The 13,256-nt window shown below is 35.4% G+C and overlaps 1 protein-coding gene across 2 annotated transcripts in view; it reads right to left on the bottom strand.

Moving 5' to 3' along the window:
* MYZAP (myocardial zonula adherens protein) overlaps positions 1-11,821 on the bottom strand; it is a 254,337-nt gene extending 242,516 nt beyond the window's left edge. Inside the window, exon 1 of one of the 2 annotated variants that reach the window (XM_053717520.1) lies at positions 11,302-11,821. In XM_053717520.1, coding sequence (XP_053573495.1) covers positions 11,302-11,373 — 72 coding nt within the window. In that variant the 5' untranslated portion in view covers positions 11,374-11,821. The remainder of the gene's footprint in view (positions 1-11,301) is intronic. The other variant, XM_053717519.1, reaches the window with a different exon arrangement.
* Between the last annotated feature and the right edge of the window lie 1,435 nt (positions 11,822-13,256).

Below are 13,256 nucleotides of genomic sequence, written 5' to 3'. Positions count from 1 at the left end.
TTTACATGAGAATGTCCCTAAAAATACTGCACTCAAGCTGACTAATAGCTGCAGTGAATTTTGTATGTTGATTATAAAACGCAGGGGTCAAGACGAGCGAGACCACATGGGAACAGAGTTTCTATTTGATTTTTGCAGGAGGAACTAAGTTCCCTCTGGACAGAGAACATAAACACTTCAGTAAACACTACTGCACAGTATGGTTAGAAGGATAGTGAGATCCTCTAGTAATGGGCAGTAACACTTCCTACAATACACTAAATGCAAGCCTGTCAGTGATCCTGCTGCGTTATCACCCCACAGTGTGTAACACATGGTGCTTACATTTCTTTGTGGCTTGCTCTGGGGTTATTTAGCTCCCCTCAGCAGAAATAGGACTATTGTACTTTAAGTGGGTGAAACTATGTGACAGAGGAGGATTCTCAGGCCCAAAGGCAGCCATTCAACCCTTCATTGGATTTAATTTGCTTTCATTAACAAAAGTGTATAGATTATATACATATAAATACAGTGTGTGTTTGTATATATAAAATAATAATAATAATTGTGAGGGGGTGGAAGTCTTGGTGAGTTCCCTCGCTTTTTTTTGGAGGACTTGACCCCTGATAAAACCCATTCACAGAAATTCTTAATCACTGACCTTGTCCATGGAATTTTGATAAAATATTATTGAAGCAGCAGTACAAGACAAAGGATTTACAGACAGCCCTTCTTATTTCAATGAGAGAAAATAATTGATTATATATGAAATTCAATATAGAGGGATACCAATGCAAAGCTGTAAGTTTTAATACAATGTAGACATTAAAGAATTCCAGTTGTTTTTCTAATACCTTCAGCAGGTTTATGACAAGTTGTATCATTCACATGGTTGAATAGGTCCACACTGTTTTCACATTCTGTATATATATTTGGGGACATTTCTCCTAATTTCTGAGTCAGACTGGTCAGGTCAGTTGTTTAATGCATGCAAGTGTTGTGTATTATGTGCACCGGCAATGACTCTGTTATTTAGTGGCGAACTGCATTGAAACTAATTAAATGAAGGTTATTATAATTGTTTTTGCTATTAAAACACTTCATTTTTAAAGTGGCAGCCTCATACCGTTCACATAAATATATAAATAAGTAAACACCAAATAAGCATACATGGTAATATCAAATAAGTGGTATTCAACATATTTAGACATAAATGTATACATAATAGCCATTCCCAGTCAAATACCTTGTCATATACCATATCCCTTTTAACTCTTATAAAATGTATTAATATTTATATAAAATATTTTTTAGCACAAAGTGCATATTAGTGTAATACTTTATTTTAACATATTTATGTTGTGCTTGGTGCAACTTATTCTAGGTCTTCAGGTGTGCTAAAACATTTTTTTATTTGAGCTCGAGTGCAGCCTTTTACTTTCCTTTTGTAATATGCGCACTAGTTAGCGTGGTTGCAATATTGCTTATTGTGTCCTGTGCTAACAATAGTGTGCCACTTGTATTCTAGCCCATAGTGTTTAAAATTTAACTTACAATCATTTGCTATTCTTTCTGTGAAGCTAAATCGTTCAAGCGTTATTTTTGCTCACTATAAGATACAAATGTAGCTAGAAATAAAATAAAATACATTTCATAGTACATATTTAAAACTACTGGAAGCAAGAAATATCTGAACTAAATCAGATCTTTTCACTTACTGCAAACAGCTATAAACTTTTAAAGCAACTTATTTCATCCACAAAAGCTAATTCTTAATGAAAGATGAAAACTATGTAGATGAACAACTGCTTTGTGTAAGTATACGTGTGTGTGTTTATCTACGTGTGAGTGTCTATATGAAGACAAGTCCGAATATATGGACTTTGATTTAGAGAAATTGCAACAGACGTGAAAACATAAAAAAGGAACTATAAGGAGAAGCTGGTTACTAGATGCTAAAATGGTAGAGGAAGGTAGATGACAAGAAAGGGAGAAAGGATGCAAGAGAAAAATTGTGTGAACAGGACACACCGGTAGAAAGGGGTAGGAGGGAAAATAGATACATGGTTATTTGAAGTAGGAAGAGTTGGATAAAAGTTAAAGAGTTGGGGCATAAGGGATGGGAAGAAAAGCTGAAAGAACATTGTGGGGGAGTTGAGGCAAATATAAAGACGTGCGTAAATAGTGAGACATTGTGTGATGAGAATCGGATAAAAATCTGGTAAGGGACATGAAGAGATAATAAAATGTGGAAATACATTAGTGAATAGAATTGGTGATGATTTTAGGAGGATGCACAAGTGACAGATGTGGGTAAAAAGTGATAATAGCCCCTTAATGACCACAACGTTACGTGTACATTGCCGGTCGTTAAGGGTTTCTTTGTTTATAATAGCGCAGGGCTGCTATTCCCTCCCTCCTCCAGCGTACGTCTCTGGTCCTTAAGGGATAGAGGATTATAAAGATTGTTAGGGTGAGAGATCGGGAAAAGCATTTGAGAGATTAGGGAGGTATTAGTGATTTGTTAGTATCTCCCTATCATGTTTCATATAACTAATCCTTGTGATACTTATACTTGTGCCACCTGCTCTCCTCATGCTACCGCGTCTCACACTGCTTCTAGTGCTGCATGAAAAATACAGCAGTGTTAGGTGACACATCCCCCTCCCCCCAAAAATATATATATATTTACAGACACACCTTGTTTTATTGTGCTTTTGCAGATATTGCTCTTTTTACAAGTTGAAGGTTTGTGGCAACCCTGTGTCGAGCATGTAAACATATATAAATACACATGAATACACACACACCTATATATACACACTGCCAGCAAAAAAGATTATGACTCACTGCAGGCTTGCTGATGGGTAGCATTTTTTTTAGCAATAACATATATTTTTATTAAGGTATGTACATTGTTTTTTTTAGACATAAAGCTACTGCACACTAAGTAGAATACAGTATATTATAAACATAACTTTTATATGCACTGCGAAAAAATAAATAAATAATGTGACTCACTTTATATCTATATTCGCTTTATTGCGGTGGTCTGGAACCGAACCCGCAATATCTCACAGGTAGCCTGTATAAAAAGTTGGTGTGTGTGTGTTATGGGGGGTCAAAAAGTTCTGGAGTTAAAAATGACATCTAAGCTTATTCAAAAGTACAGAAAAACAGCAGATCCTGAAGGCTTTGCGTAGCCAACATGATTGCCAGCTGCCAACCTCTATACACACAGTCACACATACATACACTCAGTGGCAGACATCAAGGCCCCCCACACAGTACACTGACACACATAACACACTCTGTATTGTATTCTCCCTCTTGCTTTATATTTGTATCCCCCAAACATTTCAATTACCTGTACAGTTTTTTCCCACTCATTTCATTCATCTCACTCTCCTATGTCATTGTTGTCGATTTATTCCCCTCTTTAAACATATTTATTTCTATAATCTCATACTCTTGGCCTGCTCATTTCCCCATTTAGGGCCAGATTACAAGTGGCGTGCTAACAGTTAAGCGCAAGCGAAAAGTCGTTTATCACGGGTGTTTGCACACATCGGGTTAAGCCATTGTATTACAAGTTGAAAGTTCAATACGTGATCGCAATTTATGCTAAAATGATTGCCGTGTCCTCAGAGCTCTGGTTAGATGTTTCACAAAACAAAAAAGTGTCACAAAATGCATCACAAATACATTACAAAGTACGCTTACACTCATAATAACACTATGTAATAAAAAAATATTTAAAAAAAATATTGCACAAAAAAGTTATAAGGGTTTAAAGAAATGAGGTCTCAGGTGTTAGAAGAAAAGGCAGGCAGATACCTACATATACATGTATAGATAGATAGGCAGGCAGATACCTACATATACATGTATAGATATATAGGCAGGCAGATACCTACATATACATGTATAGATATATGTATATATGTGTGTACATATGTATTTATGTATTATGCACTTAAGGACCGGCAACATACCCTGGAGGAGGGAGAGAATAGTGGCCCCGCTGCTTGCGGCAGGACCCGCACTATAATAAACAAGGAAACCCTTAACGACCGGCGAGGTACATGGGGCTATTATCACTTTTTACCCACATCTGTCACTTGTGCATTAGAAATTGTTTGCCCTGCAAGTTCCCTTGTAGAATGCAAAGTAATCTGTAGCTCAATCAGTGCTCCCTAGATGATGAGAGGCAAATACAATAAACTTTAGCAAAAAATAAAACTGTTCCGGTCACTTCACAGTTTGTGAATAACAGTGCTTCTAGAAATATTTTTTTTTATTTAATTACAAATAATAAAATATTATATAATATATGTAATAAAAGGTGCAATAAAGTCAAAATGGTTTAGATCAGGTGTCGACAAATATACTTAAAGGGACATTAAATACTAAACAAATGCTAGATAGACTAATGTTTTATTTGAATGCATCATTCTGTGAATAACATGTAGATGTATTTTATTAAAGTTTCATTAGCTGTTTAAATATCGACAAAATAAGTGTAAAGTTTAAGGGGGGGATTTATTATGAATTCTACGCCCATCGTTTCAGGTTTGCCTATTTAAAGCATATACCAATGCAACCATGCAAGAAATGTGAGTTACAAAATGCATACAAGGCCCATTGCTCTCTTAGTGACTGTGCTCACAATTTGCCAACATTCCATAGTACAACACTGTTTTATCGTGAATCTGAGAGTAGTGGCAAGTCGCCATCTCAGTGAGGCCTGTGACTTATCTCTCAGACCTTGGGCTCTTGTATGACTGTAGCCTTTCATTTCTCCACACACTATAACACACACTATAAAAACATTGCACGTGTTGCTCTCTGAGATCTGCTGCTGACTCATGATGACATCATACCTAGCAGATGAGGACATAGAGAGCATATGGGTTACTGAAATATCATTTATTTATTATTATTTTCATCCCAATGCTTTTCTCCTAAGTTAATTTAAAACCATATCTACTGGAATAGACAATTTTGGCCTCAAAAACGCCTAACCCAATGAACAAATTATGCTTCTATTACCACCTATATATTGGATATTGATTCCAAATTTATTGAAAAACGTCAATAGTTAGATTTATGGTTTGATGTCAACTTAGAATTATATAACCAATGTATAAGCTGGAATATAAGCTTTTGCTGGTGTTTTACATTAGCACAATTACGGTTTCATTATTGTAGTTAATTATTGTCTATAAAAAATGCCTGTTAAACAAATATAGTCAATGAATATAAGATCCGGATTATAATTAGTAAGACTAAAACAATTAATGTTATGTTAAACATTCCGTAACTCACTTTATTTGAATTTATACGCAGTGTATTCATTATTTATAGGCCTTTCATCTTTTAACAGCAGTTTAGTTGAATCATCATAGCAGCAGTAAATGTAATATACAAATAAATGATGAGTTACCGAGCTGAAAACATCCTCCCTGTGTTCTGCTTACAATATAAATTGTTAAACTAAAAGTTACAGAAATAGAATAACCATAACAAGTCAATTGCATTATGGCTCTGCATTATGTGTTTAACCCCTTCAGATCAGTTAAATACATAGTTAAAGTCCATTCCAGAGGAGTAATGCACTAATGGGACCTAACTGATCACATCTGATGAGCTACTGGCAAGAGGAATATGTGCATAGTCACAATTCACCAGCTAGCTCCCAGTAGTGCATTGTTACACCCACGTCTACCTAGGTATGCTTTCCTACAAAAGATAACCATGTAAATTTGATAATAGAAGTAATTCCATGCTATATTACATTTATTAAAGTTTAGTATTGACGTTCATGTCTCGTTAATATAAAGCCTTGTATGATACAAAATGATTCAATTTTGTGGTAGCCAACAGTGATCTATTTTGTGTTTTTATGTGCTTATTTTATACCAAGCAAACTTACTGTACAACAAAGTAGCCTTTAGTATAAAAAGTTACACAATTTCCTCTACAGAGAACTACTTATTTTAGATATAGGGTCCCATTTATGAAGCAGTGGACACAGCTTTGGGCCTGATTGTTGCAGTCTTGCGTGAGCGGCCCTGAAATGCTACTGAAAGGGACAATCTAGTCAAAATTAAACCTGCATGATTCAGATAGACCATGCAATTTTAAGCAACTTTCTAATTTACTGCTATTATCATTTTTTCTTCATTCTCTTGGTATCTTTATTTGAATGTAAGCTTTGAAACCAGCTCATTTTGGGTTCAGCACCTGGTTAATTCTTGCTGATTGGTGGCTACATTTAGACATCAATCAGAAAGTGCTACCCAGGTTCTGAGCCAAAAATGGTCCAGCTTCTTTCATTACATTCCTGCTTTTTCAAATAAAGATACGAAGTGAATAAAGAAAAAAATAATAATAGGAGTAAATTAGAAAGTTGCTTAAAATTGCATGCTCTATCTGCATCATGAAAGATTAATTTTGAATATACTATTCCTTTAAGTAGCTGCAGTCTTAAGGCCTCAAAGGGGGCAGAGTTAAAGGGACAGTCAAGTCCAAAAAAAACTTTCATGTTTCAAATAGGGAATGTAATTTTAAACAACTTTCCAATTTACTTTTATCACCAATTTTGGTTCGTTCTTTTGGTATTCTTAGTTGAAAGCAAACCTAGGAAGGCTCATATGATAATTTCTAAGCCCTTGAAGGCCGCCTCTAATCACATGCTTTTGTATTTGCTTTTCACAACAGGGGAGAGCTAGTTCAGGTAAACCCTATAGATAACATTGTGAGCACGCCCGTGGATTGTGGCAGACACTGCACTAATTGGCTAAAATGAAAGTCAATAGGTAATAAATAAAATGTCATGTGATCAGGGGTTTGTCAGAAGATGCTTAGATACAAGTTAATCACAGGGGTAAAAAGTGTATTATTATAACTGTGTTGGTTATGCAAAACTGGGGAATGGGTAATAAAGGGATTATCTATCTTTTAAAACAACAACAATTCTGGTGTTGACTGTCCCTTTAAATCCTCCTGGTCAGGATCAACCAGAATGATTGACAAGTCCTGCGCTCACACAATAGGTCACGCAAGAGCAGTGAGAGTTGCCAGGTGGAATAGGTCATGGACTAGGACAATTGGGCCATAAATATCTGGTTTTATCATTTCACTAAAGTGGACTTTTTATTTCCAAGAACTGCCGCATATTCACAAAGTACCCTGAGGTTTATTTATTGCCCTAAACTTTTTACCATTACCATTTTTAAATACTTTTCAGCAATAATTGTAAAAATTAACATATCAATAACACTAAGGGGCCGAATTATCATTGTGTGAGCGGACATGATCCGATATTGCGGATCATGTCCGCTGCACATCGATAAATGCCGACAGCATACGCTGTCTGAATTTATCATTGCACCAGCAGTTCTTGTGAACTTCTGGTGCAATTCCGCCCCCTGTAGATTCACAGGGGGTGTCAATCAACCCGATCGTATTCGATCGGGTTGATTTCTGGTGATGTCTGTTATGTTTACCATTTTGATGATAAGGTACAATTAATTTGTACCATAATAGATTAAATTGCATTGATTTGATTTGTGGGTTTAAATCCATGCTTGCTATTTAATGAGCACTTCTGCAACACCTTAAAACTTTAAGTCTCTGGTATGCAAGGAAAATACATACTCACACACGTATAAGTATGTGCCCCAGGCAGCAGAATGCCTTTGCCCTGTCATTATATTGAGAAAACAATTCCTTGTTCAAAAAAGTAATATACCAAGGAACAGAAGAGTTGCAAGTGATATTACCTTAATTAAAGGGATAGAAAGGGCAAAATTTAAAACATAGATGAATACATTTCAATTTAAAAGAAAAGCATCATTGCAATATATATTCATTAGTAGAAATGCTTCTAGTAAAAGTTTTTACTGTTTCAGCGGCATACACACATATGCTGTGTGTGACTAGAGGATTAGGATTTAAACACCATGCCTGTGGAGAGAGCTCACAGTGCTGTGTATTGTGTCACTGAAGACTTATTTTGTGTCATACAAGCGACCTCTTTGGGACACTCACAGCATATGTGCGTATGCATTAAAAATAGTAATAACTTTCACTAGAACCATTTTACAAATTTAACTACATTGAAAACATGTTTCTGATTGATATGTAAATATACCCATACACACTTTTACCTTTTCTATCCCTTTAAATTCTCAGAAAGGTATGATTTGGACTACTAGTTCAACATTTTCACTACTAATCAACAAGCTCTTCATTAAGACAAGTCACTTCAATAGCTATATATTGCAACAGAGCGGCATCACTTCCCTACATACCTCATGTGTCAGTAAACTAGCTCCTTAGGCATCAAATGGCAAATAACCCCATTAGATTTTGCACTTGGGTCACTTTATTTTTTAAATAATATGAAGCTTGAGTGTATAATAAGCAGCTCTCTCTTTCTGTATTAGTTATCATTTATATAATTTAGTTCAGGGCAATTTATTTTCTTGGCCCCCTTAACTAAAAAGCCTTCTATGGACGTCCATGACCATAGCATAGCAGACGTTGCATGGTTTCCTTTAATCAAATAGATCTGTGAATTTATATTAAAATAAATTATTGCTCTTTACACATCACTGTAAAGCGTATAAACCTTTGATTTAAATGTCTGTTTACATTTCCACACAGTTTATTATGTTTACTCATAATTACTGTCCTCCCTTGTTTTTTATAGCAAATGAGGCAACCCTATAAAAGTCTTTAAAGGGACACTAAACCCAAATTTTTTCTTTCATGATTCAGGTAGAGCATGCAATTTTAAGCAACTTTCTAATTTACTCCTATTATCAAATTTTCTATTCGTTCTCTTGCTATCTTTATTTGAAAAAGAAGGCATCTAAGCTAAGGAGTCAGCCAATTTTTGGTTCAGTACTATGGACACCCTTGTTTATTGGTGCTGTCCAATGAGCAAGGACAACCCAGGTTGTTCACCAAAAATGGACCGGCATCTAAACTTGCATTCTTGCTTTTCAAATAAAGATACCAAGAGAATAAAGTAAATTAGAAAGTTGCTTAAAATTGCATGCTCTATCTGAATCACAAAAGGAAAAATTTAAGGATTAAAAATATAAATAGTCACGTGGATGCAACCACCATATTAAAAGGAATAAGTAATCGTACAATTGGCTGATGAATGCCTCTCACATATAAATCAATTAAACACTTGAAAAAAGGCATATTTCCATTGTATATGCATATAAATGCTAAAAAGTCACGCCATAAAAGAAAAATATACAAGAATTTTTTTCCAAGGCCTACTTTGCCTGTTGTTTAATATTAGTGCACTGACCACACTCTTCATTTCTAAATCACAGTTTGTGTTTTTATTTTTAATGCGCTTTGATGAATATCTCGCTTTGTTCATAAAGTTTTGTGATTAGGGTTGCCAGGTGTCCAGTATTTAACCGGACAGTCCAATATTTGAGCAAGATCTGTACAAAAATACTGGACACTTAAATGTCCATTTGTTTACGTACTGTGAGTGGCAGCTACGTTTTAAAGGCCTCATTACACATGTACTTCTCCATGTGTTACTGGCAGTCTATGATGGTAAAAATAAAAACTGTATTAGATTTTTTAAGGGAAGTCTGGGTGATAAAATACTGTTCTGTGTGTTTTGTGTAGGAACTTGGGTAAAATCTGAATATTTTTACTGGGCCACAGATTTGTGTGTGCTACTGGTAGTCAGAAAGAGTTGTATGACCACTCTGTGTGTGATACTGGCAGCCAAGAGGATAAAATGACTGCTTTGTTATGAAAAATATATATTGCAGATTCAAAGGGTGGGGCCTCATTTGTGTGCCCCCACCTACTAACTATGGCAAGTTACCAAGGTGGTTGTCCAGTATTTTTGTGGGGGACAGCTGACAACCCTATTTGTGATATCTGCAAGACCCACCAAGAATGATCTGTTTATTATTGCGGCATTATTTCCTATGGGGTTTGCAGCACATAGACAAATATTATTATTATGTACTGCCAAGATTCTGAACAAATACTAGATAATTATGAGTTGTCTGTTTGTTATGGCAGGTGAAGCGGTAACTTGGTTGTGGTTTCACATGACTTTGCAGGGGAATATTAAAAATGAATGCTCTAAAAAATGATGTGATGAGAATTTAGTAAGTGTTTTATGTTGTGTATGAGTGTGTGTGTATTAGGAATACGCTAATGTTTTGCAACATTCGAAAAATGAAACCAATTTAAACACAATTGTTCATTTCAAATTTCTAATGTTTGTACAACATTCTAAGGTTTGTTTAATGTAGTAGTGTTTCTAATGCTTTCTTTAAATGTAATATTCGATTCAAATTTTTCTAATAATTTGTTTTGAATTATGCAGTATTCAAATTTGAAAAATTGTAATCAATATACTTGTAATAGTATTTCTAATGCTCTCTTTAAATATAATATTCAAATTATGCAACATTTGAAATAGAAACATTCAAATTCATATATTTGTATCTATTATGTATAAATTTACTAAATTCCCTACCGCATGAACTATTGAACTTCTGAATAGCATTTGTTAAATCGAATGTTACGTTCGAAATTTCTAATGTCCACAAGACTATTCATTCTACAAAACAAATGACAATTTCAACACATTCACCCTTCCCTAGTGTGTATGCTTGTATGTGTATGTTTGTATGTGTATGTGTATGTTTGTATGTGTATGTTTGTATGTGTATGTTTGTATGTGTATGTTTGTATGTGTATGTTTGTATGTGTATGTTTGTATGTGTATGTTTGTGTGTGTATGTTTGTGTGTGTATGTTTGTATGTGTATGTGTATGTTTGTATGTGTATGTTTGTGTGTGTATGTTTGTATGTGTATGTTTGTGTGTGTATGTTTGTATGTGTATGTTTGTGTGTGTATGTTTGTGTGTGTATGTTTGTATGTGTATGTTTGTATGTGTATGTTTGTATGTGTATGTTTGTGTGTGTATGTTTGTGTGTGTATGTTTGTGTGTCTACTGTCAATATTCCTCTCGTCCTCACCATCACTGTGTACGTAATGTGTCATTTTCATTTCTAGTTCCTGTGGCAAGAAATAGCAAAAAAAGTGTTGTTTGGTTTATAATAAATGAATAAACACAACCGACTGCAGTAGCAGATACCATCTAACAGACAGTAAGGACAAAAAAACTAAATGAAATCAATAGGGATTAAATACTGTAAAAAAAAGTCACAAAGGTAAAACAAATTAGAATTGAATCATAATTAGGTTCGGCTGGCACTGCAGTTAGATGTAATCACAGACACTTTAGTACTTACTGGTTTTTGAGAGTTTGATGTTTCTGCTGTCGTGACAGTTGTTCCAGTTGTTCCAGTTGTGTATCTCATCATTTTGATCAGGATTCAAGAGCCACAATATTTAAAAAAAATATATATGTAATGTATTCCCTTATTAATACAAAAACTGAATCTGATTACTGTAAAGGTTTTCCTGAGAGCTGAAGTATTCCGTTAGTGCCAACATGATGAAGCTGCTTTCTGCAGTCTGTACAAGATTTCTACTGTAAGCAGTTATAAGTCTTTGTATTGTTTTCCACTGCAGCTTCAGATACCCTGAGAAGGAAATCCTCAGTCCACAGACTCTACCCCTTACACAGGAAAGTGACAGGCACAAGGCTCATGTGATAAGTGCAGATCAGTGCCCCTCCTGTACTGACCGCTCACATGTTGCCAGGAAACAGCCAGGTGTTTTTATTTCCCTAGCCATGTAGCTTCCTACCTAACTTGTCAGTCTGCATTCATATTGTCTCTTCTTCATACGCTTGCTTACCTGGGTATACGCATGTTGCACAAGCCAGACAACACCCTCCCTAGATGAGGGCGGGGCCTGACATGTCAGTCCTCATCTGTTAACCTTTTTGGTGCCATAGGAGAATGTGACAGCAAATACAACAAATTATTTAGTCTTAGTGTGAACTATTTCTATAGGTATAAACACATAACAATGACTTAATGCAAAATCTTCCTTCTAAATCCCTGTAAAATTCTTTGTTCACAGCATTAGCTGAAGAAGGAAAAACACTTTCAGACATCAATTTCTAGACAGTAAATTAAACGTTGAAGCAAGTACTTTAGGTTTGCAGAAGACTGCAGTACTTAGTTTGCTTATTGTTGTCCAGTAATAAGCTGCATTTTTTCCAAAAAACACTTTTTCCTAAAAGATGTGCCAGAGTGTTATTACTGTGTTATTTAATGCACTAGATTAAATGTATTTCAAGTCATGCAGTACTATAATTAATACCTCTCCTAAAGCTGATTATGCAGCATCTTCTGTAACTCTCAAAATGAGAGATGAGCTTTTACAGCAGCCAATAGTGCTCAGCTCAGACAAATATTAACTCCTTAATGACAGAGAGAGCTGCAAAGTACTTTAGACTTCAGTGAAGATTAAAAGTGCAGTGCTCCCTTTGGACTGATGCTAATGAACAACTGAAATAATAACAATGTTATTGTTGAACCTGATTATGTGAGCTTTCCTAGACCCATTTAAGGATCACAAATGGCTAAATGAGTGTTGGGAAGCACAAATACTTCCCTTTCTGTGTCACGTCTTTAGCTGCTTCCATTCTACAGTCCCTATTCCCAGGGCCGGACTGGGAATAAAAAGCAGCCCTGGAAAAATATAAAGACCAGCCCTATTTTCTGTTGAGTCGGTAGAATGCACATGCCCCATTTTTCTCAAAGGGGATTACTGGGACACTCCTTCCCCAATATTTTTTTCAGAATTAAATTATATTACTTTGTATTAAATAAAAATGTCAGATTGATGTTATATAGGCCCCCTACAACCCAGTTGCATCCATTAGTCAGCCCTTTAAATTGTAGCTTTCCAGCCCCAGCTGCTGCAGCCCACCGGGAAATCTCCTGGTATCCTGGTATGCCAATCCAGCCCTGCCTATTCCCACCACACAACTATATACATGCAGTTTGTAAATATTAAATTATTCCAAATGCATAGAAATTAAAGCTTTAAAATCAATAGGGTTTAACTTGGAGATAGTTGAACCTACCTTTTGAGCATCTGTAAGATCATGTTGTGATTTGTCGTCGGAGCCCATGTCTCACTGGCCTTGTCTTAAATATATACCTGAACCAGAAGCTAAAGATTTTATAAAGTGCTAAAAGACTCATTATTCCTGATTCATCAAGTCCCCTTACACAAAGCACAGACAGTAATTGTATGCTGCTTGATGAATACTTGCTGGTTACTCATA

Source organism: Bombina bombina, chromosome 6 (genome assembly GCF_027579735.1).
Source record: "Bombina bombina isolate aBomBom1 chromosome 6, aBomBom1.pri, whole genome shotgun sequence".
NCBI classification, from domain to species: domain Eukaryota; kingdom Metazoa; phylum Chordata; class Amphibia; order Anura; family Bombinatoridae; genus Bombina; species Bombina bombina.
The sequence above is the reverse complement of the archived record's forward strand: the minus strand, read 5'-3'. Positions and strand labels throughout refer to the sequence as shown.